The sequence below is a fragment of the Lichenostomus cassidix genome, chromosome 5, assembly GCF_008360975.1.
Source record: "Lichenostomus cassidix isolate B80296 chromosome 5, HeHo_3.0, whole genome shotgun sequence".
Classification (NCBI taxonomy): Eukaryota; Metazoa; Chordata; class Aves; order Passeriformes; family Meliphagidae; genus Lichenostomus; species Lichenostomus cassidix.
In genome coordinates, this window is record NC_139486.1 from 59,569,785 (window position 1) to 59,594,408 (window position 24,624).

At 51.3% G+C, this 24,624-nt stretch overlaps 5 protein-coding genes across 5 annotated transcripts; 3 read left to right on the plus strand and 2 right to left on the minus strand.

Moving 5' to 3' along the window:
* Positions 1-3,217: 3,217 nt before the first annotated feature.
* LOC146436843 (proto-oncogene Mas-like) lies at positions 3,218-20,881 on the minus strand. Its single transcript, XM_085063282.1, has 2 exons — positions 20,446-20,881; positions 3,218-4,557 (listed from the first exon to the last, which is right to left on the minus strand). Exon 2 carries the CDS (start codon positions 4,517-4,519, stop codon positions 3,608-3,610), a length of 912 nt encoding a protein of 303 aa, XP_084919408.1. The 5' UTR covers positions 4,520-4,557; positions 20,446-20,881; the 3' UTR covers positions 3,218-3,607.
* LOC146436844 (mas-related G-protein coupled receptor member X2-like) lies at positions 7,497-8,550 on the plus strand. The gene has a single exon (XM_085063934.1). The coding sequence runs from the start codon at positions 7,530-7,532 to the stop codon at positions 8,472-8,474; it is 945 nt and encodes a 314-aa protein (XP_084920060.1). The 5' UTR covers positions 7,497-7,529; the 3' UTR covers positions 8,475-8,550.
* LOC146436845 (mas-related G-protein coupled receptor member D-like) lies at positions 12,352-13,398 on the minus strand. Its single transcript, XM_085063935.1, has one exon. The coding sequence runs from the start codon at positions 13,396-13,398 to the stop codon at positions 12,406-12,408; it is 993 nt and encodes a 330-aa protein (XP_084920061.1). The 3' UTR covers positions 12,352-12,405.
* LOC146436846 (mas-related G-protein coupled receptor member H-like) lies at positions 15,440-16,411 on the plus strand. The gene has a single exon (XM_085063936.1). The coding sequence runs from the start codon at positions 15,440-15,442 to the stop codon at positions 16,409-16,411; it is 972 nt and encodes a 323-aa protein (XP_084920062.1).
* Positions 20,882-22,156: 1,275 nt separating the features above from the next.
* Positions 22,157-23,282, plus strand: LOC146436847 (mas-related G-protein coupled receptor member X2-like). The gene has a single exon (XM_085063937.1). The coding sequence runs from the start codon at positions 22,338-22,340 to the stop codon at positions 23,280-23,282; it is 945 nt and encodes a 314-aa protein (XP_084920063.1). The 5' UTR covers positions 22,157-22,337.
* The last annotated feature ends 1,342 nt before the right edge of the window (positions 23,283-24,624 follow it).

The following is a 24,624-nucleotide window of genomic DNA, read 5'->3' on the forward strand; positions in this document are numbered from 1 at the left end:
GGGTTGAGTTGAGGGGTTTTTTGGTTTTGGCTTTGGTTTGTTTGTTTGTTTTGGTTTGTATGTTTGAACCTGGTTGTTCTGGAAATTAAATAATGTATTGTGTCATTATGGGTACGGATCAATCTAAAGGGATTCACAGGGATGGTATTTTGAGAAAATCACCATTTGGATGTACATTGAAACATTGAAGGAAGATTGGTGGCCCTTCCTCATGGAACAGCTGCCAGGGAGAATTTAATTAAATATTTTATCAGTAGTGGCCTTTGTATGAATTGGAGTCAGGAGAAAAATGGCCACAAAATGGTACCTGGGACTATAACAATTTTTTATAACTGATGTTATTCTTCTTTTGAGGACAAAATGAGATAAATGGCTGGATTAATGCTTTCCCCTTTAAGAAATGTCCCTGAATACCAAAGGGATTATAGTGCCTTTAGATCCTTTTGGTTTGCCTTTAGAGAAGGACAATATGGAGAAAAGAATTCAGTGTTGTTGTTCTATGTGTAGCACAGACAAGTCTGCTCTAAGCATTTAGACGGCCAAAGGCAAAAAAGGTCTAAAATTCAGCTGCAAAGTCCTGTGCAGAGAGAACTGAAAAACTGGGATTTGATTCAGTATTAAATACCCTGCAAGGGGAGTTAAGGAATGACTTTATCATAACTGTTGGTGCCACCAGGACTTGTGAAACGTGGCCCCTTTCCCAATCCAATTAAATTCACATTGAAATCTCTAAAATTCCTAAATATGTGGAAGCGTCGATGTTTATGTTACAGGAACTGACTTCCCAGTCTGAATCTACTTCAAAGAAAATTAAGGATGCAGTAATCCCCATTGGCCAGCAACATTCCTGGGATATCAAATAGTGGAACTTCTAAGAATCAAACTAAAATCATGCACAGGCCTGGTAAGACATAACCAATGTCCTTTAAATTTGAAATATTGAAAAGAATTTTCAGGAATTAATAAAATAGAATGGTAGCTAACTCATATACACTCATGATCTTGCAAAAAAATAAAAGCAATAATAAAAAAATATTTTAATGTTTCACTGTAATAGATTTAAAGGATGCCTTTTTCTGCACACCTCTAAGCCATGGAAACCAGGAACTATTCACATTTAAGTGGGAAAATCCACAGGCAAGTCTGTATTTCCACAAAGATTTAGAAATAGCCCCACAGTTTTGGAGAATCAACTGGCAAAGGAATTAGAAGAACAGAAGACCTTTAAACTTCAAGAGGCTCTGTTACAACATGTTGATGATATTCTGCTGGCCACCAAAACTAAAGAACAGTGCTGAGACCCAACTGTTGAATTGCTAAACTTTAAAAGACTAAATGATTACAGGGGATTCAGAGAGAAGGCCCAAGTGATGAAGAAGACTGTGAGCTTCCTGGGTTTTGAAATTCTCAGAGGCCAGAGACAACTAAGCAGGAGCCATGAGCCATGAGCCATGTAAGAGAATTGCATGTTTTGCTTGGAATGGTCAGGTGGTGGATCAGGAATTTGGGATTACCAGTCCACCCTTTGTATGGACTTTTATAACTGCCCACAAAGATTTTATTGTATGAATTGATGATGCTTGGGCTGTGTTCAAACACCTTTAAAAAGCACTAATGGGAATCTTTCTTTGGGTTTGCCAGATGCCAGGAGATCTTTTGAATGATTCACTGATGGCAAGGATGGCCTGGCTGTTTGTGAGCAGTCACAGCTAAGGAGCTGTTGATTCAGGAAGCTCCTAAATGGGCTCTGGGACAAACTGCAGAGGGTGGAACTCCTCTCACCCAGGCATTGGAACTGAGCCAAAGGGAAAGTAAACATCTGGAGGGATTCTAAACATGCTTTTGGAGCATTGCCTGCCATCAGAGCAATGTGGAGACAGAGAGGTTTGTTATCTGCACAGGCTATGTCGATCAAGCATGGGACACAAATATTACCCCTCTTGGAGGCTGAAAAACCAGCTGAAGTTGCAATTATGCCCCACAGAACACACCAGGCAAATAAAATAGAGCCAAAATATGGAAGTGGCTAAAGAAGCTGTAGAAAAGGTCATCCATGTTTTGGTTCTGCAACAGGTGATCTGTGCACCAGATATTAAGTCAGAATAAAGTGCACAAGATTGTCAGTTAATTGAAGCATTGTATTCTAGTTTTCGCCCTGGTGGATGGGCAGTCACCGCTGCTGGATAATAGTTCCTGAGGAAATAAAGCAGCCATAGAGCATGACCTATGGAGCTCTGCTGCCCTCCAGGGGAACATTTGGGATCAGCAGCATCCAGACCCTCTCCGACCACCTCCAGACCCCTCCTGACCCCTCCAACAAACCCCAGGCCCCACCCGTCTCCCCCTGATTCCCCCCAGACCCCCCACCCTCAGGGCCCTCTTCCCCCGGGCAGTGCCCCACAGCCCCGCTCCTGCCCCGCTCCAGCTGGGAGCTCCGGCAGTGTCTCCGCTGCTCCCGGCCATTCCTGCTCCTCCTCCACCCCAATAAATGCTGCTAGATCCATCCTGCCGCTGCCTCTTGCTCCTCTCTGGGAGAGGCTGGGGGGCTGGATACTAAGGGGGGAAGCTCTGGAAAGGGGTGTTCCAGAAACAGTCCCCAGAACCTTATGGGGCAGCCTGGGGTGAGCATCCCATGGGGAGGGACTGGAGTCTCAGGGATGGGAATGGGAGAGATGGGAAGGACTGGAGGTGTGTGGGCTACATGGGGGAGTGGGATAGGAGGTTGGGATGGGGTGTGGGACATGGTGAGGCTGGTTGGAATGGGGTGGGACATAGTGGGAAGGTGTGGGCTGTGGTGGGGCTGGTGACCTCAGTGAAGCCACAGGGGGAGAGGGTGATGCCCCGTGGAGCCCATGGTGACAAACACAGGTGTCACCCTGCTCCTGGAAGGAAATGGCTGTACTGAGGACCATGGACTTCCCTTCCCCTTGCAGCTGCACCATCTAAGTCTGCTGAAAGAGAAGCTGAAACAATGGGAGAGGAAGAAATTTTGAGTCCTTTGCACCTGACTCACAACACTAGAAAGAAATTATATTTGGAGAGTTTTTTTGCTGTGCCACTCAGAGAGCAGCTGGGAAGGGAATGCTGAGCCCCTGGGCCATCCTGCCCATGCCGGCTGTGCCGCTGCCATCCCAGCTCTGGGCACTCGGGATCATGTTTGCTGCAGGGAGCACAAGCCATGCCTGTGTCCCCTCCCTCCCTCCCTCCCTCCCTCCACCCCCATTCCCGGCTGGCAGCAGGAGCCAGAGGAAGGCAGCAAGTGCTGGCAGACGGGGTGAAGGCAGCTCAGGGTTCAGGATGATGTTTGTTGATATCAGACTGCAGTGGGATGAAAGAACCATGCTGGGGGGATTTTTGGAATTACAGTTGTGTAGGGAAGGATCCCTTTTGGGGGAATAGTCTTTTAGGTCCTGGAAGGGAGGAGGAAAGCCATGCTCCAATGTGCTCCCTGCAGTGCATACCTCCCACATGCCCCTGCTGTCTTCTCTTGCAGGATTACATCGTGGGAGGGGGGATGTTGGGGATGTTTATTAATCAGGTGGCTTGAAGAAACCCTCAGCCACTGTCCAAGGGTCCTTCAGCAATGCAGTGGAAGGGATCAACAGGCTCAGAGTGCTGTGTCCATGGCTGAATCATTGCTGCTGGCAGTGTCTTCTTCTGGCTCCACCAAGGCCCTCTGGAGGGAGAGCTGGAGTGACCTCATGAAGCAGTGCCTCCTCCAGCTCCCCACGCAGAGGCAGATAAAGGGGTTGCTGGCACTGTTGATGCAGGCGAGCAGGAAAGCAACCTGGGAGGACACAACAGTGTAGTCGAGCTGCTGCAGGAAATTGCAGAGGGTGATGGGCTGACTGAAGAGCACACTGAGGAAGATAGTGATGCTGAGCCTCTTGGGTTGTTGCTGCTTGGCATTAATGAAGAGGATTGTGCTGGAAATGACCACAGCTGGGGCCAAGAGGAAGAGGTTGATGGCAAACATGGAGATGAGAGACACCTGGCAGTGCTCGTGTTCCTGTGACTGGCACAGGGAAGTCACTGTGACAGCGAAAGTGATGGAGAGCATCCAGAGCAGGACACACACCACCCATAACACGCACTGGGGGCGGTGGCAGTGGCACCGGAGTGGGCAGAGGGTGGAAATGCATCTCTCGATGCTGATGGCTGTCAGCAGGTACAGCCCCAGGTTGCAGGGAAACAAGGACAGCATGAAACGCGACATCAGGTACAGCAGGGACGGGGCAGCCGAGCAGAACAAATTTGCGTGCAGGAAGAGCACAGTGCAGGGGACCACGAAGAGGAGGAACAGGAAGTTGATGACAGCCAGATGGAAGATGTAGACAGTGATGGGGCTCCTTCGCATGCGGAAGCCAAGGAGCCAAATGACAGCCCCATTCCCAGCCAGCCCACAGAGGCAGATGAGCAGTGTGGCACCATCTGTGGCCAAGTCAGTGACATCTATCCCACACAGATCATCTCCATCAGTAGGTGAAGTGGAAGGTTGGGATGTGGTGCTCAGCTCCATGGATGTACGCAGGGCAGGCAGTGAGATATGGATCCCAGCTGTGGTCAGAGTGGATGGGAAGTCAGTGGTCAGTGCTTGGAGAATCCTGGGATTGACCACACAGCTCCTCAGCAGCTCCCTGCAGCAGGAAGGATTCAGTGGAGAGAAGTGAGATGTGCAGGGGAGGAGGGTGGTGGAAATTGTGAGGGTGGGAGAGGGAGGTGGGAGGGTTGGGATGTCCAGCAGGAGATGTGGAAGGGAAGCTCAGGGCAGAGGAGGGAGGAGCTGGGGAGGACACTGCAGTCACTGGCAGAGGGTGGCAGGAACAGAGCAGCTGCTGGAGGAGAGGCAGGTGGGGTAGGAAGGAAGGAAAGCATTGCACTGACCTGTTCAGTGTGGGGCAGCAGCAAAGGGTGTCTGTCCAGATCAGTGGCAGTTCCCAGCATCTCTTGCTCCTTTCGGATCCATATCCTAATGCAGATCCTGCAAGGTCAGTAACACGAAGGAGAAAGTGCCCAGATCCCCAGGAGGTCTCCACTCCTGCCCTGCTGACTTCTCTCTGTGCCCTGTCACAATCTTGCTTCCTAAGGGTTGGTGGAGTCATGGGGGAGTCAGAAACTGCAGCTCTGGCTACATCTGAGTTTCACTTTTACTTTTTTTTTCTGTAAACGAAGTGGCTTTTTTCAAAAGCTCCACCAGAACTGTGTGAATGGCTTGTCATTTCCTCTTGATCAGAAACACTTCTTCCCTGCAGAATGTCCAATCTTCTGCCTGCCATCCCACTCCCAACAGTTTTCTACCATTGCTCATTTCTGTTCCCTGAGGGGTCATGTTCCCTCCAGCAGCAGATGGATGCTGGTGATGCTGGTGGCACTGGAATGCTGACAGTGCTGGCAGTGCTGGGAAGGCAGCTGGATGCTTGTCAGAAACAACTCCCTTTCTAGAAAGAGCTCTGGGATCATTGCCAAAACCTTCCCTGGACTCAAGGGAGCACAATTGAGACAAGAATTCCCCTTCGTTGACATTCTTATGCAGGCACACTCTGTTGAAGCCTTTCACTAGCAGCTCCTCCTCCTCCTTCTCCTCTTCCTCCTCCTCAGTCCTGTGAGCACTTGTGGTTGTTTTTACCTGATCCCACCCTTTTTCCAGCAGCAACATTTTCACCAGACAAGGTTACTCCAAACACCATCCAATCTGGCCTGGAACACTTCCAGGGATCCTGGGGTAGCCACAGCTTCTCTGGACAACCTGTGCCAGGGCCTCAGCACCCTCACAGGGAAGGATTTCTCTCTAATATCCAACCTGAACCCACTCCCTGCAATAAATTATTAGAGATCAGATTTTGGAGTGCTGTTATCCCCCTATCAGCCCTTCACCAGAGCTCATCCTTCTTCTCCTCCATCCTGTGAGCACTTGTGGTTGTTTTTACTGATCCCACCCCTTCACCAGCAGCAACACCTTCCAAAAGTCCACATTGCTCCAAATGCAAATCAGCTTGGCCTTGGACACTTCCTGGGATCCTGGGGCAGCCACAGCTTCTCTGGTCAACCTGTGCCTCAGCACCCTCACAGGGAAGGATTTCTCCCCAATATCACATCTGAACGCACTCTCTGTCAGTGGGAAGCCATATCCCCTTGTCCTGTCCCTCCAGACCCTTCTCCAAAGTCCCTCTCCAGCTCTCCTGGAGCCCCTTTAGCTCATGGATCAGGAACTGTTTGCACTGGAAAGGATTGGCCCAGTGAGGGGATGTGAGATTCCATAGCTGGGGACACAAACACAGTGTCAGTGAGGAAGAGAGGAGGCAGTTCTGCTCCCAGGGTCTCCACACACACCAGATTCCAGCAGGAGCATCCCAGTTCCAGGACACATGTCAGTCTGGGTGGGAATAATCTCATTTCAGCTTTCTAGGAATTCTTTGGAATTCACTGTCAGCTGCTGTCTGACTCCCAAGGGAGTGTAGAAGATGAGTCGAATGAAATCTCTAGCTTTCTAATGGTTGTAGCCAAGAGAGCAGCATTGATTCACCTCTTCTCAGAAAAAATGACATTTCTGAAATGTTAAATCATCCCTCTCCTGTATGCCTGTGCTCCAGCTCACACACAGCATTCCTTATTGCATTAATCCTCTTGGAAACTGCATGGTGAAAGTCAAATACCATTGAAGTTGTGGGATACAAGTACGAAAACAACATTTGAACCAGGAATCAAATTTTGTAGTGCAGGGTCCTAGGGATTCACCCCAGGAAGGAGAGGGCCAAGTTCAGGCAGTTCAAAAGACAAGATTTCAGGATTCGGGTTGCTTTAAAATGAAAGAGGAACCTGACACAGAGACAAACTGCTTTCCCACAGGTCTCATTGCTGAGGCTCTCTCCTGTTACTCATTTCCTGGACAAAGTCAAGAGCAGATTAGAAGCAGAGCTCTGATCCCAGCAAAGGCTCAGAAAGTTCCCTGTTTGTGAGAGCCCTGGAGAACATGATCCAGCAGGGACAAAAGGGGGCCTGGGACAGACCCCTCACTGGACACTGCCCAGGCTCACCCAGCAGGCTTCTCTCCCCTTTCCCAAGTGAGCATTCCAGGGAAGCTCTTGAAGATCCTGACCCAGGGACAGCAGCTGGTGTGTGTGAGGCAATGTGAACCCACAGCGTGTCTGCTCCAGTGAAATTCTCCAGGCTGTGAAAGGAAAGGTCAGACTCTTCTCCTTCAATGTAATCAGTGTCCCCCTCTTTGAGATGGGACTTGCTGACTGATATTGGCAGGGGAATTTTGGTCTGTAGGGTATTAAAGCTCTAAATATTGTGGGGAAAGGGAGGGGGGGAATACTGAAATGAATCTCCTGCAGTCATACCCATCTCCCACATCCTGCTAACAATCTGCCCTGTCCCTTGCCTCTCCCTGTGCTGCTCCACATGGAAGCTGGGGGTGGGAAAAGATGGGAAAAGCCACGTGTGGGGGACAGCAGTGTTGGTAAGGTGTGTGTGTTTGTCACCCCTGCAGCTGTGTGAGGGGAAGGAGAAGCAGCAGAGGTGTCACAATGAGCACATTGTCCCCTGCCACAGAGACAGCCAGCCCTGCCTGCTGGAGCCAGCCCGGTGGGAAAGTCTCCAACGGGAGCTGGAATGAGGACAAGCACTCCAACTGGACCGAGTGTGACAACAGCCACTCGAGCAGAGTCCCTGTCACGCTGCTCCTGTGCCTGTGTGGAATGGTGGGGAACGGGGCTGTCCTCTGGCTCCTCGGCTTCCACACCCGCAGGAACCCCATCACCATCTGCATCCTCAGCCTGGCCATCGCTGACTTCACCTTCCTGCTCTTCATCACCATCGCCCTGGGGATATTTTATGGCCCAGAGAGCTTCTGCCACCAGCTGGGCTCACGGGGTGTGACAGCCGGGCTGAACGTCACCATCCTCTTCTCTTTCACTGCCCGGCTCTACTCTCTGACAGCCCTCAGTGCTGGGACAGCTCTCTTTGTCCTCCCTGTGTCCTGCTGGCCCTGCCACCGCTCCCAGCGCTTCCCGGTGCTCCTGTGTGCCCTGCTCTGGCTCCTCTCCTTCCTGCTCACCGTCACCCCCTGTTTCTGCCCTTCAGTGCTGGTGGCCTTGGTGCTGAGCTACCTCTTCTCAGTGCTCACCCTGATCTGCTCTGCTCTAGCCCTGCTGGCCAGGCTCCTGTGCTGCTCATGGAAACAGCCCCCACGGAAGCTCTGTGCCCTGGTCCTGCTGCCTGTCACCTTCTTTCCCTTCTTCACCGCTGATTTTGGGTTCTGGCTCTTGCTGAGAGCCTTTGACCCCTCTGTCTTTGCCCTCAGCACCTCTGTCCTGCTCGCCTGTGCCAACAGCAGTGCCCACCCTCTGATTTACTTCCTGGCTGGGAGCTGTGCAAAGGAATTCACCCTCTCTGTTAGAGTTGCCTTCCAGAGGGCTTTTGAGGATGTGCCAGAGCCCTGGAATAGGGACAACACAGTGGAATCATCATAAAGTGGAATCCTCATGAAATAGAATCACTGTGAAACAGAATCAAAAAACATCCTGAGTTTGAAGGGACTCACGAGGATCACGGAGTTCAGCTCCTGCCGCCCCTGCCACCCTACACCCCCCGGCCATACCAACAATCCCCCCCTGTGCCTGAGAGTGCTGTCCAAATGCTCCTGGAGCTCTGTCAGGCTGGTGCTGTGTGCAGCAGGGGAACTCCTGCCTGGGGTGGATTCAGCATGATGTGAGGATTCATCATGGGAAGGTTTGGGTCAGAAGGAACCTTACAGATCATCACATTCTGACCTTTTCTCCATGGGCAGGGACACCTTTGAAAGCTTTTGTTTTCAAGTTCTTGCTTTGAATCTTTCCTGTTCAACAGGTCTGAGCTTTCTCTGCTTCAGAAATGAGCTTCCCTACCCTGTGGAATATTAAAATTGAGTCACCAAGTCTCAGACCTTCTGCAAATGGATTTTCTTGGTGTGTTTGCTTAAAAACAGCATGGATAAGAAATCTTGGCACAGCAGTGCAGAACAATTCCTGAGTGATTCCTGTCCATCTCCAGCAGGTCCTGACACACGGGAAGACTGAGGTGTCGAAAATTCACACTGAGCCCTGTTGCCCAGACGAGTGGGCAGGTGTTTGGGATTGCCTCTGGAAGGCTTTCCCCAAAATGCACACTGAGTTTGGGGCTGTGGGCTGTCTTGTCAGGACAAGGGGTTGGAGCTGGAACTGCCTCTGCTGGATCCTCCCATTTTCTCTGGGCTGTCTGGATGGTTTTAGCTCCACTCACGTTACAACTGTGACTCAAGGTTTGGCTCCACTTGAGGTGTGTCTGAGGGAAGCTGTGGCTGCCCCTGGATCCCTGGAAGTTTTCCAGGACATGTTGGATGGAGCTCGGAGCAACATACTTTAGTGGAATAGCAATGTACTCTAGTCCCTACCTGTGGCAGGGGGTCAGAAGAGGATGGTGTTTAAAGTCCCTTCCAACCCAAACCATTCTATATTTCCATGGAAAACAAGAAGCTCAGGTAGGGAGTGGCCTGGGTGACACTGGAGACAAGGAAGGTGCTTGGAGCTAGAAAAATACATGGAAGGATCATGATCCTTCTGCACTTGCCTTGGGAGAAACTCCCTTCATGATGGGAGTCCTTTCCTGGACAAGAGGTTGTACCTCAGAAAGTTTCTACTTTCCAACGGACATGAAAATGGAAGACAGGGAGAGAAAATCCCTCTCAGATGTGGAAGTTGCTCTGTTCTATTAATCACTAACAACTCTGTTAATCAATGCTTCTTAGATGTTTAACCTCACGTGTGTCAATGTGGTGGTTTTGATTGGCCCAAAACATCAGTAAAGTATTTTTAACATCTAGGAGAAATTTGGACCCCTCAGAAGCTGTTGTAGTAGGCCTGGGGAGGTGTATGAGGGGTGGGGAGTGGCAAAAAGATGGCTCCTGTGTGTCCTGAGTGCAAGTTCTGGAAGTTTTTACATCAAGTCCCGCAGAGCCAATCTCTGATGGCTCTGAAGGTGATGGACATGCTGCTGGCCAAGTTTGGGCCAATTGGAGGTGCTGGTTACGCCTCTGTTAAAACATATTTAAGAAGAAATCAAAACAAGGCAGGCACACGCTTTTTTCAGTTCTTTGTAGTTGGAGGAGGAGGAGGTGGAGGTGAAAATATGTGAGGGAGAACAGCATGGAGACGTGAAGGTCAGTGAGAAGGTGGAGGAGGAGGTGCTCCAGTGCTGGAGCTGAAAACTCTCTGCTAGCTGTGCTGAAGGCCATGGGGGGAGCAGGAGGTTCCCCTGCAGCCCATGGAGTCCACAGGAGTGCAGAAATCCACCCACAGCCCATGCCAGAGGAGCAGGTGGATGCCTGGAGAGGGCTGTGATCCAGTTTGGAGGCTCGAAAGAGTTAAAGCTACAGAGGCCTTTTCAAGGGAGAGAAAGGCCTTTTCCTTGCTCCTGGCATGGAAGCAGCCTGGCCTCAGCTCAGCAGAGTCTGCACAGCACCTTATGGACAAAAAGACTCATGTTGCAGCAGAATTCGGGCAGGATGTTGCTCATGAGATTGGACCCACGCCAAAGAAGTTCCCAGAGGATTGTCTCTCATGGGAGGGACCCCTGGCTAAGTAGAGAACCCCTCTCCCTGATTGGACTGACCAGAGAACAAACCCCTCTCAACCTGCCCCCTGTCTGTGTTGTGGGTTTGGAAAGAGGGAAAGGGGGGTGAGCAGAGAGACTGCTTCTTAAGAGGGTGGGGGTGAGAGCAGAAAAACTGCCTGATGAGAAGGAGAAATAAGTATAGATAAAGAGTATTCGTAGTAGAAAAACTGTGGTGATGAATAGATGTATGGACCTGCTCTGTGGACTGAAAAAAATACCCCCCCACCCCCTGCCTCCCTACCCAGGTTTGGTGGTTATAAAAGAGGAAAGGGGGTGAATACTATAGATTCTTTAGGGGGGGGGGAGTGAACAAAAACTGTATGAAAAGTTTATTTTTGCCTTGCATTTATCCTCCAACTCTCTTAGGTAATTAAATCACTCTTTGCAACTTTAAGCTTGGAGCCTGCTTGTCCTTTTTCTGTGAATCCTCCTGCCAACCAGTGTCCTATCTCATTTGACTCATGAGACTGGTGTGTATTTTTTATAGTTTTCTTTTTGTAGCAAGAGAGAGTCGAGGTGCCTGGCGTTTAGTCAGGGCTAAACCTTGACACTCTCCAAAGCATGACTCACCACCCAAGGCTTTCACTCTCACTTCCCTTTCCAGAAGCAGTGGCACGTTGTCTTCCCCTGGATTTAAGGCAGTGGGAAAAGGAGGGACAACTTCCCCTGAGCAAGAGATGTGTCTGCTGCCCAGGTCTCTCCCAGGAGGAATGAGGAGCTCTTGGCACTGTCTACATCATCCCAAGCATTGCAGGAATGTGCCTTAGGAAGAGCTCTGGTGTGAGACAGGTACCTGCCCTCCTCACACAAGACAGAGGCTTTAGAGTGGGAAAAACTAAGGAAACGAGCAATTTTTGGACACTGTTCACCAGGGATGAGCTCTGCAGTGAATGGATGTTGTTTATTCAACACATTTTGGGGTCAGAGTTACCATGTTGGAAACAAACAAAACAAATAAATCCAGATCTAATTATGGGGTAGTAACAATGTGAAAAAGATTAGCACAACCTGGATTTTGGCTCAAGCTGCTGTGCAGAGTTGCTGTTCAGCTCCTCCTGAGAATGGCCAGGGTCAGGATGGAGGTGCTGAAGGGCTTCCTTGGACATTGTTGCTGGGGAACCAGAGGATGGCCCCATTTTGCAGAACAGCAGCATAACCCCCTGATTTCTGCACAATAAAATGGTCCAAGCACCTGGTGATGTGAATTTCCTTATTTCAAGCTCTTTTTTGGTCACAGGCACCAGAATTCAGTGGAATTCACCATCATCCCTGCACTTTACTCAGAATGATTTAATTATGGAATGGAAAAATGTGACAAATTCCCACTTAATGGGCAAGGGAATGTTGCTGTCCCTCCCCCAGCTCGGCAGCCCTACCTGGGGTCAGTTTGGTCTCTTCCCATGAGCAGGGAATACAGGGCTGGCTCTGTCAGACAGACGGGGAAGGATGCTCCTTGAGATCCTTACCTTTCTCCTGCCATCTAGAGGCCCCAGCCCCACAGAGATTTGGGAAATTGCTGCCCTCCCATACAGGATATGTCCCCAGGACTTAACCTGTCACACTCTGCCCAGGCAAGAGATCCCCCAAAACCCCATGAAACTCATCTGCTGAGCCAAAGGAGATGGAGTTTATTCCCTGAGGCTGAGGCAATGAGGGTCATTCATAGGGAATACAGGAACAGGACTGAGCTCAGAGCCATGTGCCCACATGGTCCCATATTTGTGGGTGTCTTTGAGGTGACACATCTCCAGGTGCCTCACGTCCAGCAGTGCCTCACAGAGCTGTCACCTCCACCACAGCAGTGTCCCCAGGGCCATGGCTGCCCTCCTCACTCCTGGCTTTCTCCTCAAACACCCTCTGCAGAGCGACTTTGACGGAGCGCTGGAAGCGACGCTGCCGCCAGCTCCCCACCAGCACATAAATCACAGGGTTGAGGCTGCTGTTCAGCAATGCCAGCAGAAAGGAGGTGTTTCCGGGGAATAAAGGGCTAGAATTAGGAAGATTGAGGAAAACCACGACACTGAAAGGGATGCCACAGATGAAGAAGAGCAGGACGTTGAGCAGGATGGCGACAAAGAGCCTCCCTGGGTGTCTCCTCTGGGAGCCACAGCGGAGTTTGAGGAACAGGAGCAGGTTGGAAACCAACATCATGAGGGAAAAAGCCACGGCAATGGTGAGGGCTACACCTGCAAGGATGGTCACAGAGTCTTTTGTAAAGGTGTGGGTGACATAGAGGGAGGACACAAAAACCCCCATGAGAACCCAGAGGGACCCACTGGCGATACCTGAGAGGTGCCGGGGGCGGTGGCAGCGATACCAGATGGGGCAGAGGATGGAGACACAGCGCTCCATGCTGAGGGCTGTCAGCAGCCCCAGGCTGCTCAGGTCAAACAGGTAGCATGGGAGCCCAAGGAAACTCACAAAATGCAAATAGTGTCCAAAAAAATGAAACAAAGATGTGCAAAATATTGCTAAGGTCAGAAAACCCAGTATAAGCAGGGAGAACAGGAGGAGCAGGGAGAAGTCAGCTACAGCCAGATTTAGGATGTAGACAGTGAAAGGGTTCTGCTTCATGTGGAAGCCCAGGAACCACACAACCATCCCATTCCCCACCAGCCCACAGAGGGAAATCCCCAGACCGACCCCAGAAATGGCAATCCTTGTATATGGAATGCCCAAGCATACACGCATCATAAATTCCTCCCAGTCCAGATCTCCATAAATTGTATCATTCAAGGTGAAGTTTGTTGTGCTGGTCTCCTCCATGGTGAATGATCCTGTTCCCAGTGGCTGCCTTCTCCTTCTTCCACCACCTTCTAGGGAGAGATGGGGAACCAGAGGGAAATAAGGGCCATCAGCATTCCCAGCACTTCCCATCTGCTCACACAGCCCCACACCAGACCCAGGAAGAACCCCCACCCCTGCAGTGCCCAGGACAAACTCCCACCCTGTCCAGTCCTGTCCCTAGAAAGGAGGCATCACCCACTACTCCATCCCTGGACTCTTACCTCCAAGTAGGAACAGCTCTGTCACAGGAGCCCCAGGGGAAAAGGATCTGGTGGTGGCTGCTGGGACCACAGGCTCTGCTTCAGCCTCATCCCTCGTGCCTGGTGTGCAGCCCTTAGCCCAGAGATCACATCCCATGGTCAGAGCCTCCCCTCACAATCTCACCACATCAGTGACAGCTTCCCCTCACATGTCCCAGGGACAGAGATCTTGTCAGGAGGAGGTGGCCACGTCACCCCCTTCCTCTCCTCCTGCCATTCTCTGCTGTTGTCCCACCATGTGAGGGGCTTCTGGCTTTCCCTGTGTGGTGGTGGATGGTGGGTATCCATCAACACAGGAGGGGACATATAACATTCCCAGGATGGCAGAGAGGTGAGAGAGATGAGCCAGAGACCTCCAAGAGTGAGAAATCCCTGATGTGCAGACCTGCAACAGCACAAGTTGCTCAGTGCCTCTAGTGACATGTATCTGGCGCTCAAAGACTTCTCCCAACTTCCTTCTGGGACACACTTCCAGGAGTTGCACCTTTCTCCATCTCCCTCTCAGGGATGGACCTTGAACTTGTGTTCTCTCCTTGTTTCAAGTCTTCCTCTAGCTCCAAATCCTGCAGCTCCAGGCTGGACACCCTGGAGGGACCATGGACCTTGTGCATCAACAAGGGTATCTTTGGAGCACATCAGTCTGGGGGATGACAAGCACAGGATACAGCTCCAGAGGAGATGGAAAATGCATGAAAGAAGGGCAGAAAACAAGCAACAAAATGCCAGTCCCTGTGCTGTGAAAGGCTGAGGTTGTGTAACAGGAACCACTTGGAGATAAGAGCACACTGGCAGCACCATGTACCCCACAAACCTAATCTCAGAGGAGACACATGCTCAGCAGGGGAAATTGGGCTGCTGATTGTGGTTAGATGGGATGTGATGAGAGGCTGTGGGCAAAGCCCTCGTGCACTCCTGTGTCTGGGCACTGGTGATTTCCCACAGCAAGTGGACACAAGGCCAGTGCTTGTCCTCATGGCTGCTGCTCAGGGGCTCTGTTGGCACCCAAGGGGCAGGGACTGGGTTCACAATGAGGTCTGGAATTTCTGAGGGGTTCACAAAACCCTGTAAAAGCTGAAAGGACCATAGTGGAGCAGGCTTTCCATGGACAGGATCTTCCCTCACCAGAGGAGTATTTTACCTCAAGGTTCACAGCATCTGAAGGGACATAATATTATCTGTGCTGTACTCTCCTTCTTCATTGTCTTAGACCCAGTAAATGGTGTTTAAAATTATAGAATTTGAGTGTCTGAATTAATAGGATCATAACAAATTAGCAGCTCCTCATGAAGAACTGGGGGGAGGAGAGGAAGGGGGTGATGAAGCCACCTCCTCCTGACAAGATCTCTGTCCCTGGGACATGTGAGGGGAAGCTGTCACTGATATGGTGAGATTGTGAGGGGAGGCTCTGACCATGGGATGTGATCTCTGGGCTAAGGGCTGCACACCAGGCACGAGGGATGAGGCTGAAGCAGAGCCAGTGGTCCCAGCAGCCATCCCCAAATCCTTTCTCCTGGGGCTCCTGTGACAGAGCTGTTCCTACTGGAGGTAGGAGTCCACGGATGGAGTAGTGGCAGATGCCTTCTGTCCTTGTCCTGGGCACTGCAGGGATGGGGGTTCTTCCCGGGGCTGGTGTGGGGCTGTGTGAGCAGATGGGAAGTGCTGGGAATGCTGATGGCCCTTATTTCCCTCTGGTTCCTCATCTCTCCCTAGGAAGTGGTGGGAAAAAGAGAAGACAGCCACTGGGAACAGGATCATTCACCATGGAGGAGAACAGCACAACAAACCTCACCCTGAATGAATCTGTGGACTTGGAGGAATATCTCCCAGATCAATGCTTGAGCTTTCCCTACACACTGATTGCTTTTGCAGGGGTCTGTCTGGGGATTTCCCTCTGTGGGCTGGTGGGGAATGGGATGGTTGTGTGGTTCCTGGGCTTCCACATGAAGCAGAACCCTTTCACTGTCTACACCCTAAATCTGGCTGTAGCTGACTTCTCCCTGCTCCTCCTGTTCTCCCTGCTTATCTTGGCTTTTCTGACCTTAGCAGCATTTTGCACATCTTTGATTCATCTTGCTCCTCTCTACACAGATTTTGTATTTGCAGTGGAACTCCTGTGCCACCTGTTTGACCTGAGCAGCCTGGGGCTGCTGACAGCCCTCAGCCTGGAGCGCTGTGTCTCCATCCTCTGCCCCATCTGGTACCAAAGCCACCGCCCCCGGCACCTCTCGGGTGTCATCAGTGGGTCCCTCTGGGTTCTCACTGGGGTTTTGGTGTCCTCCCTCTACCTCACCTTTACTGAAGACTCAGGGACAGTCCTTGCAGGTGTAGCCCTTGTGATTTCCCTGATTCTGTCCGTAGTGATGTTGGTTTCCAACCTGTTCCTGTTCCTCAAGCTCTGCTGTGGCTCCCAGAGGTGGCAGCCAGGGAAGCCCTGTGTCACCATCCTGCTCAACGTCCTGCTCTTCTTTGCCTTCAGCATCCCTTTCTGCTTGGAGGTTCTCCTCAACCTTTCTGATTCTGTCCAGTTATTCCCAGAAAACACCTCCTGGCTGCTGGCATTGCTGAACAGCACCCTCAACCCTGTGATTTATGTGCTGGTGGGGAGCTGCCAGCAGCACTTTCTGTGCTCCATCAAACTCGCTCTGCAGACGGTGTTTGAGGGGAAAAGCAGGAGTGAGGAGGGGAGCCACAGCCCTGGGGACACTGCTGTGGTGGAGGTGACAGCTCTGTGAGGCACTGCTGGACATGTGGCACCTGGAGATGTGTCAGAGACAGCCAGAAGTATGGGGACATGAGGCCACATGGCTCTGAGCCAGAGCAGCCTGGCTCAGCCCTGTTCTCTGGCTGTACTCCCCATGCAATGACCCTCTGTGTTGGTTTTGCTTGGCCCAGTTTTTGTTAGTAGGGGTGCCACAAAGATGGCTCCTGTGAGAAGCTTCTGGAAGCTTTCACTCTGTCCAGCAGAGCCAATCTCTAATGGCTCTGAAGATGACATATATGCTGCTGGCCAAGCCTGTGCCAGTTAGAGATGGTGGGTACTCCTCTGTGATAACATATTGGAGGAGAAATCAAAGCAAATGTGCATGCAGTTGTTTCTAGCCAGGGAAGGAGGAAGAGGAGGTGACAACATGTGAGGGAAACAACATGGAGACACCAAGGGCAGTGCAGAAGGTGAGGGAGGAGGTGCTCCAGGCACCAGAGGCAAGTTTCCTCTGTAGGCTGTGGTGAAGACCATGGTGAAGCAGCTGTGCCCCTGCAGCCCATGGGGTCCAACAGGGATGCAGAAATCCACCCACAGCCCATGGAGGAAGTGCCCCATGCCAGAGTGGGTGGGTGCCTGGAGGAGGCTGTGATCCAGTGGAAGTCCCAGTGGAGAGAGAGAGCCCTTGATTCCAGGCTGGAGCAGCCTGTCCTTGGAGGATTGCAGCCCGTGGATGAGGGAGCCACAGCACAGCAGTTTGGGAGGACTGACTGCCCGTGGGAGGAGCTCACATTGCAGCAGGATTGTCTGTGCTGCTGCTGCTCCTGAGTTTGGAGCTGCACTGGAGGAGTTCCCAGAGATCTCTCTCCTGTGGAAGAGACCCCATGGCAATGCAGGGAAGGACCTCTCTCCCTGAGCAGTGGAAGATCCTGGGGATGAGCTGACCCAAAGCCCCACACCCTGCCCTCCCTGCACTGTTGGTGGGAAGGAGGGAGGGGGTGAGAGGAAAAACAGTGTCTTTAAGGGTTTCTTTTACTTCTCATTATCCTCCTTTGACTCTGTTAGTAATAAATTCACTTTGCAACTTTAAGTGGAGCCTGTTTTTCCCTTGAAGTGTTTTCTCACTGTCCTTTATTTTGACTCATGAACGCTTAACTAATTTCTTTTTTCCTCCCCTCTTCCCGGATGTGGCAGGGGAGAGAACAAGCAAGCAGCTGCCATAGGTGCCTGGCATTCAGTGAGGCTGAAACCACGGCAGACACTCAGGAGGATGTGGATGCACAGAAATTAGTCTGAGTTAAGTGATATTTAGATATTAGATAAGAAACAAGTTTTAATGACTATGTATGGTTATAATGGATAAAGCCCCTGCTGTAAAGTCTCAGCTCAGACACACAACAAAGAGAGATCCTCTGTGTGTCCTGTGCAGGTAAAGAATTCCTGCTTCCTAATGATTCCCAATGCTTCCCATTGTGTCAGAAAGTTTATTCCAGCCCCTTTTGGTATCGCTCCCCATTCCTATTTCCACCCCACTGCCCATCCCATCCCATCCCATCCCATCCAGCAGCTTTCCTGGCCTCTCCCTGGCTCTGAGCACAACCTGTAGCTCTGCTGCTCTCCAGTGAGGACATTTGGGATCGGCAGCATCCACACCCTTCCTGACCCCTCCTGACCCCTCTGACACACCCAGACTCCCCCCGGGGCCACCTTCCCCCCTGACAGCCCCACTGCTGCCCTGCTCCAGCCGGGACCAGGGAGATCTTTGCTGTGCCACTCAGAGAGCAGCTGGGAAGGGAATGCTGAGCCCCTGGGCCATCCTGCCCATGCCGGCTGTGCCGCTGCCATCCCAGCTCTGGGCACTCGGGATCATGTTTGCTGCAGGGAGCACAAGCCATGGCTCTGTCCCTTCCCTCCCTCCCTCCACCCCCATTCCTGGCTGGCAGCAGGAGCCAGAGGAAGGCAGCAAGCGCTGGCAGATGGGGTGAAGGCAGCTCAGGGTTCAGGATGCTGTTTATTGATATCAGACTGCAGTGGGATGCAGGAACCATGCCAGGGGGGTTTTGGGATCACAGCTGTGTTGGGAAATATCCCTTTGGGAGAATTATGTTGTAGGACCTGGGAGGGAGGAGGAAAGCCATGCTCCAATGTGCTCCATGCAGAGCATCCCTCCCACATGCTCCTGCTCGCTTCTCCTGCAGGAATACAGTGTGGGAGGGAGATCCTGTGGATATTAATCAGGTGGCTCATGGAAACCCTCAGCCTCTCTCCCAGGGTCCATCAGCAGTGCAGTCAAAGGCATCAACAGGCTCAGACCACTGAGTCTGTGTTGGCGTCTTCTTCGTTGGCAGAGTTGCCTTTCTGCTCATCAAAAACCCTCTGGAGGGATTCCCTTAGGGACCTCATGGAGCAGCTCCTCCAACACCTCCCCACCAGGAAGTAGACAAAGGGTTTGCTGGTGCTGTTGATGGAGTTGAAGAGGAAAAAAACCTGGGAGGACACAACAATGTAGCCAAGCTGCTGCAGGAAGTTCCAGATGGCGAGGAGGAGTGTGAAGAGCAGAATGAGGAAGATAACAATGTCACGCTTGTTGAGTTGCTGCTGCTGGGAGCCACGTTTGGCCTTAATGAAGTTTACTGATCTGGAAATGATGTCAGGTGCAGCAAAGAGGAGCAGGATGAATGCAACGGAGATGAGAGCCACCCGACATTGCTCCTGCTTGTGTGATGGACACAGGGAATTCACTGTGGGAATGACAGTGATGAGAGCGAAGAAAGCCCAGAATTGGACACCATCCATCACCCACACCAGGCGCAGGGGAAGGCGGCAGCGGCAGAAGTGCCGGCAGAGATTGGACAGGCCCATGGCTACGCTGGTGTCTGTCAGCTGCCACAACCCCCAGTAGCAGGAGACTATTGACATCTGGAAAAGGAAGCTCAAGTACACCCGGGACATGATAGTGGAGCAGGACACATCCTCCACCAGGAAGAGCAGGGCAGAGGGGACTGTGAAGAGGAGGAAGAAGAAGTCCACAACAGTCAGATGAAAGATTCTGATGTTAGGGCCTTTCAGTCTGAGGAGCCTGAGGACAGCCCCATTCCCAGCCAGCCCGCAGAGGCAGATGAGCAGTGTGACACTGTGTATGGCCATGCTGCTGACATCTATCTCACATGGATCATCTCCTTCAGTGGGTGAGGCAGGAGGAGGGGTGACAGTGCTCACCTCCATGGATGGACGCTGGGCAGGCAGTGGGATGTGGCCCCTGGCTGTGGTCAGAGTGGATGGGGAGTCAGTGCTTGGAGAATCCTGGAATGGACCATGCAGCTCCTCAGCAGCTCCCTGCAGCAGGGAGAATTCAGTGGAGAGGAGTGAGATGTGCAGGGGAGGAGAACAGTGGAAATAGTGGGGTGGGAGAGGGAGGTGGGAGGTTTGGGCTGTTTGGCAGAAAAATTATAAAGAACACAGAGAATAAAAATTTTCAGCTTCCCTGAAGCTGTTAAACGACCAGCTGGACGAAAAGATAAAAGGATGTAAAGGTGTGGACAGAGAAGGATAAACGTGGGTGGAACCAGTGGAGAAAGAGATAAGGAGGCCTCCAGTGCTTTTGGGACAAGTTCTGTAACAAGAAGCAACAGCACATGGCCAAAGGAAAAGTTCAAGGAGGGTCACCTTTAATATTGCAGCATTCAGTGAATACTGCAATACTGTACAGTGAATACAGTGAATACATTCAGTGACGTTTATGTATTAGAAAAAAACCACTTTTTTATGACTTTGAACGATTTTAATGGATAAAACCCCTGTTGTAAAGTCTCTCCACACACAGAAAAAGGAGACATCCTTCCGTGTGACCTGCACAGATAAAGAATTCCCACTTCCTAATGTGTTCCATTGTCTTAAAAAGTTTTTTCCATCTGATTTCAATACCAAGATACAGAAGGGAAGCTCAGGGCAGAGGAGGGAGGAGCTGGGGAGGACACTGCAGTCACCAGGAGAGGGTGGCAGGAACAGAGCAGCTGCTGGAGGAGAGGCAGGTGGGGTAGGGAGGAAGGAAAACATTGCACTGACCTGTTCAGTGTGGGGCAGCAGCAGGCAAAGGGTGTCTGTCCAGATCAGTGGTGCTTCCTGAAATCTCTTGCTGCTTTGGGATCAATATGGTAAAGTGGATCCTCCCAGAGCAGTAAAATGAAGGACAGAGTGCCCACATCCCCAGGAGGTCCCCTCTCCTGTCCCGCTGACTCCTCTCTGTTCCCTGTCGAAGTTTTGCTTCCCAAGACTCAGTGGAGTCACAGGGCAGTCGGGAATTGCAGCATTGGCTAAATCTGCGTTTCACTTTCCCTTTCGGTTTCTTTTTTTTTTTTTTAAACTCCAAAGAAAGTGGCTTTTGTTAAAAGCTCCACCAGAACTGTGTGAATGGCTCTTCATTTCCTCTTGATTAGAAACAATCCTTCCCTGCAGAATGACCCATTCTCCAACTGCTGTCCCATTCCTGACAGGTTTCTACCATTGCTTATTTCTGTTCCCTGAGAGGTCATGTTCCCCCCAGCAGCAGAGGGATGCTGGTGGTGCTGGTGGCACTGGAATGCTGGCAGTGCTGGGGAGGCACCTGGGTGCTTCTCAGAAACAACTCCCTTTCTAGGAAGAGCTCTGGAATCATTGCCCAAACCTTCCCTGGACTCAAGGGAGCACAACTGAGCCAAGAATTCCCAGTTTTCTCATTCTGCAATATTAACACCCTCTCCAAGGGAAGGACAGGAAAGAGTTGTTTGCAGCCAGGTTATCAGCAGTCACACACAACATTAATTACTGCCAATCCCCTTAAATGCAATAAAAGCTATAAAGATCACATTTTGAAGTCCTGTTATACAACTATCAAAACTTAACCAGAAATCACCCCCCAATTCCTGAGAGCACGGGTCCTAGCTGATCCCACCCCATCACATGCAGAAACACCCCAAAAGTCCAGGCAGCTCAAAACCCCACCACCACCACACTTCCAGGATCCTGGGGCACCATTGCTTCCTAAAACGAAACAGCAACCTCACAGAGAAAAACTTCTCCCCAAACACATCTAACCCAACCTCGTCACTGAGAAAGCCAATCCCCTCTCCTGTCACTCCATTCCCTGTACAAAGTCCAACACCAGATCTCCAGAAGCCCCATAGCTCTGATCATCAACCATGCACTGAAAAGATTCCCAAAATGTATGTGAGATCCACTGGAGACACAAACACAGTGACAAAAGAGGGGAGGCAGTTCTGCTCCCAGGGTCTCCACACACACCCAGCAGGCTTCTCTCCCCTTTCCCAAGTGAGCATTCCAGGGAAGCTCTTGAAGATCCTGACCCAGGGACAGCAGCTGGTGTGTGTGAGGCAATGTGAACCCACAGTGTGTCTGCTCCAGTGAAATTCTCCAGGCTGAGAAAGGAAAGGTCAGACTCTTCTCTTTCAACACAATCAGTGTCCCCCTCATTGAGGTGGGACCTGCTGACTGATTTTGGCAGGGGAATTGCAGTCTGTAGGGTATTAAAGCTCTAAATATTGTAGGGAAAGGGAGAGGGGGAATACTGAAACGAGTATCCTGCTGAAGGAATTCAGCAGCCCAGTGATATCAAATGACACCTGAGAATCCAGGTCAGATCCACCACAAAGCCACTTGCTCTGATATCTCCACAGGCAATCTTTTCCTTCTCCAACTGTTTTCCTCCTCCAGCTCTGTGCTGATCAAAACCAGGAAGGAGGTATCTCCCTGGCTTTCGTGCCAGGCATTCATACCCATCTCCCACATCCTGCTAGCAATCTGTCCTGTCCCTTGCCTCTCCCTGTGCTGCTCCACATGGAAGCTGGGGGTGGGAAAAGATGGGAAAAGCCACGTGTGGGGGACAGCAGTGTTGGTAAGGTGTCTGTGTTTGTCACCCCTCCAGCTGTGTGAGGGGAAGGAGAAGCAGCAGAGGTGTCACAATGAGCACATTGTCCCCTGCCACACAGACAGCCAGCCCTGCCTGCTGGAGCCAGCCCGGTGGGAAAGTCTCCAACGGGAGCTGGAATGAGGACAAGCACTCCAACTGGACCGAGTGTGACAACAGCCACTCGAGCAGAGTCCCTGTCACGCTGCTCCTGTGCCTGTGTGGAATGGTGGGGAACGGGGCTGTCCTCTGGCTCCTCAGCTTCCACACCCGCAGGAACCCCATCACCATCTGCATCCTCAGCCTGGCCATCGCTGACTTCACCTTCCTGCTCTTCATCACCATCGCCCTGGGGATATTTTATGTCCCAGAGAGCTTCTGCCACCAGCTGGGCTCACGGGGTGTGACACCCAGGCTGAACGTCACCATCCTCTTCTCTTTCACTGCCCGGCTCTACTCTCTGACAGCCCTCAGTGCTGGGACAGCTCTCTTTGTCCTCCCTGTGTCCTGCTGGCCCTGCCACCGCTCCCAGCGCTTCCCGGTGCTCCTGTGTGCCCTGCTCTGGCTCCTCTCCTTCCTGCTCACCGTCACCCCCTGTGTCTGCCCTTTGGTGCTGGTGGCCTTGGTGCTGAGCTACCTCTTCTCAGTGCTCACCCTGATCTGTTCTGCTCTAGCCCTGCTGGCCAGGCTCCTGTGCTGCTCATGGAAACAGCCCCCACGGAAGCTCTGTGCCCTGGTCCTGCTGCCTGTCACCTTCTTTCCCTTCTTCACCGCTGATTTTGGGTTCTGGCTCTTGCTGAGAGCCTTTGACCCCTCTGTCTTTGCCCTCAGCACCTCTGTCCTGCTCGCCTGTGCCAACAGCAGTGCCCACCCTCTGATTTACTTCCTGGCTGGGAGCTGTGCAAAGGAATTCACCCTCTCTGTTAGAGTTGCCTTCCAGAGGGCTTTTGAGGATGTGCCAGAGCCCCAGTATAGGGACAACACAGTGGAATCATCATAAAGTGGAATTCTTATGAAATAGTATCACTGTGAAATAGAATCATTAAACATCCTGAATTTGAAGTGACTCACGAGGATCACAGAGTTCAGCTCCTGGCCCTGCACCATCCTGGCCATCTCCTGCACCTGCTCCCTGGCCATCCAAACAATCCCTCCCTGTGCCTGAGAGTGCTGTCCAAATGCTCCTAGAGCTCTGTCAGGCTGGTGCTGTGTGCAGCAGGGGAACTCCTGCCTGGGGTGGATTCTGGATGATGTGAGGAATCATCATGGGAAGGTTTGGGTTGGAAGGAACCTTACAGATCATCACATTCTGACCCTTTCTCCATGGACAGGGACACCTTTGAAAGATTTTGTTTTCAAGTCTTTGCTTTGAATCTTTCCTATTCAACAGGTCTGAGCTTTCTCTGCTTCAGAAATGAGCTTCCCTACCCTGTGGAATATTAAAATTGAGTCACCAAGAATCAGACCTTCTGCAAATGGATTTTCTTGGTGTGCTTGCTTAAAACCAGCATGCAGGTGGATAAGAAATCTTGGCACAGCAGTGCAGAACAATTCCTGAGTCATTCCTATCCATCTCCAGCAGGTTCTGACACATGGGAAGACTGAGGTGTGGAAAATTCACACTGAGCTCTGTTGCCCAGACGAGTGGGCAGGTGTTTGGGATTGCCTCTGGAAGTCTTTTCCCCAAAATGCACACTGAGTTTGGGGCTGTGAGCTGTCTTGTGGGCTGTCAGCACAAGGGATTGGAGCTGGAACTGCCTCTGCTGGATCCTCCCATTTTCTCTGGGCTGTCTGGATGGTTTTAGCTCCACTCATGTTACAGCTGTGACTTGAGGTTTGGCTCCACATGAGGTGCATCTGAGGGAAGCTGTGGCTGCCCCTGGATCCCTGGAAGATTTCCAGAAGTGGTTGGATGGGACTTGGAGAAATGTACTCTAGTGGAAGAGCAACATACTGTAGTCCCTGCCTGTGGCAGGGGGTCAGAAGAGGATGGTCTTTATAGTCCCTTCCGCCCTAAACCATTCTATGATTCCATGGAAAACAAGAAGCTCAGGTAGGGAGTGGCCTGGGTGACACTGGAGACAAGGAAGGTGCTTGGAGCTAGAAAAATACATGGAAGGATCATGATCCTTCTGCACTTGCCTTGGGAGAAACTCCCTTCATGATGGGAGTCCTTTCATGGACAAGAGGTTGTACCTCAGAAAGTTTCTACTTTCCAATGGACAGGAAAATGGGAGACAGGGAGAGAAAATCCCTCACAGCTGTGGAAGTTGCTCTGTTCTGTTAAATATTAACTACTTTGTTAATAAATGATTTTTAGATATTTAACCTCATGTGTGTCT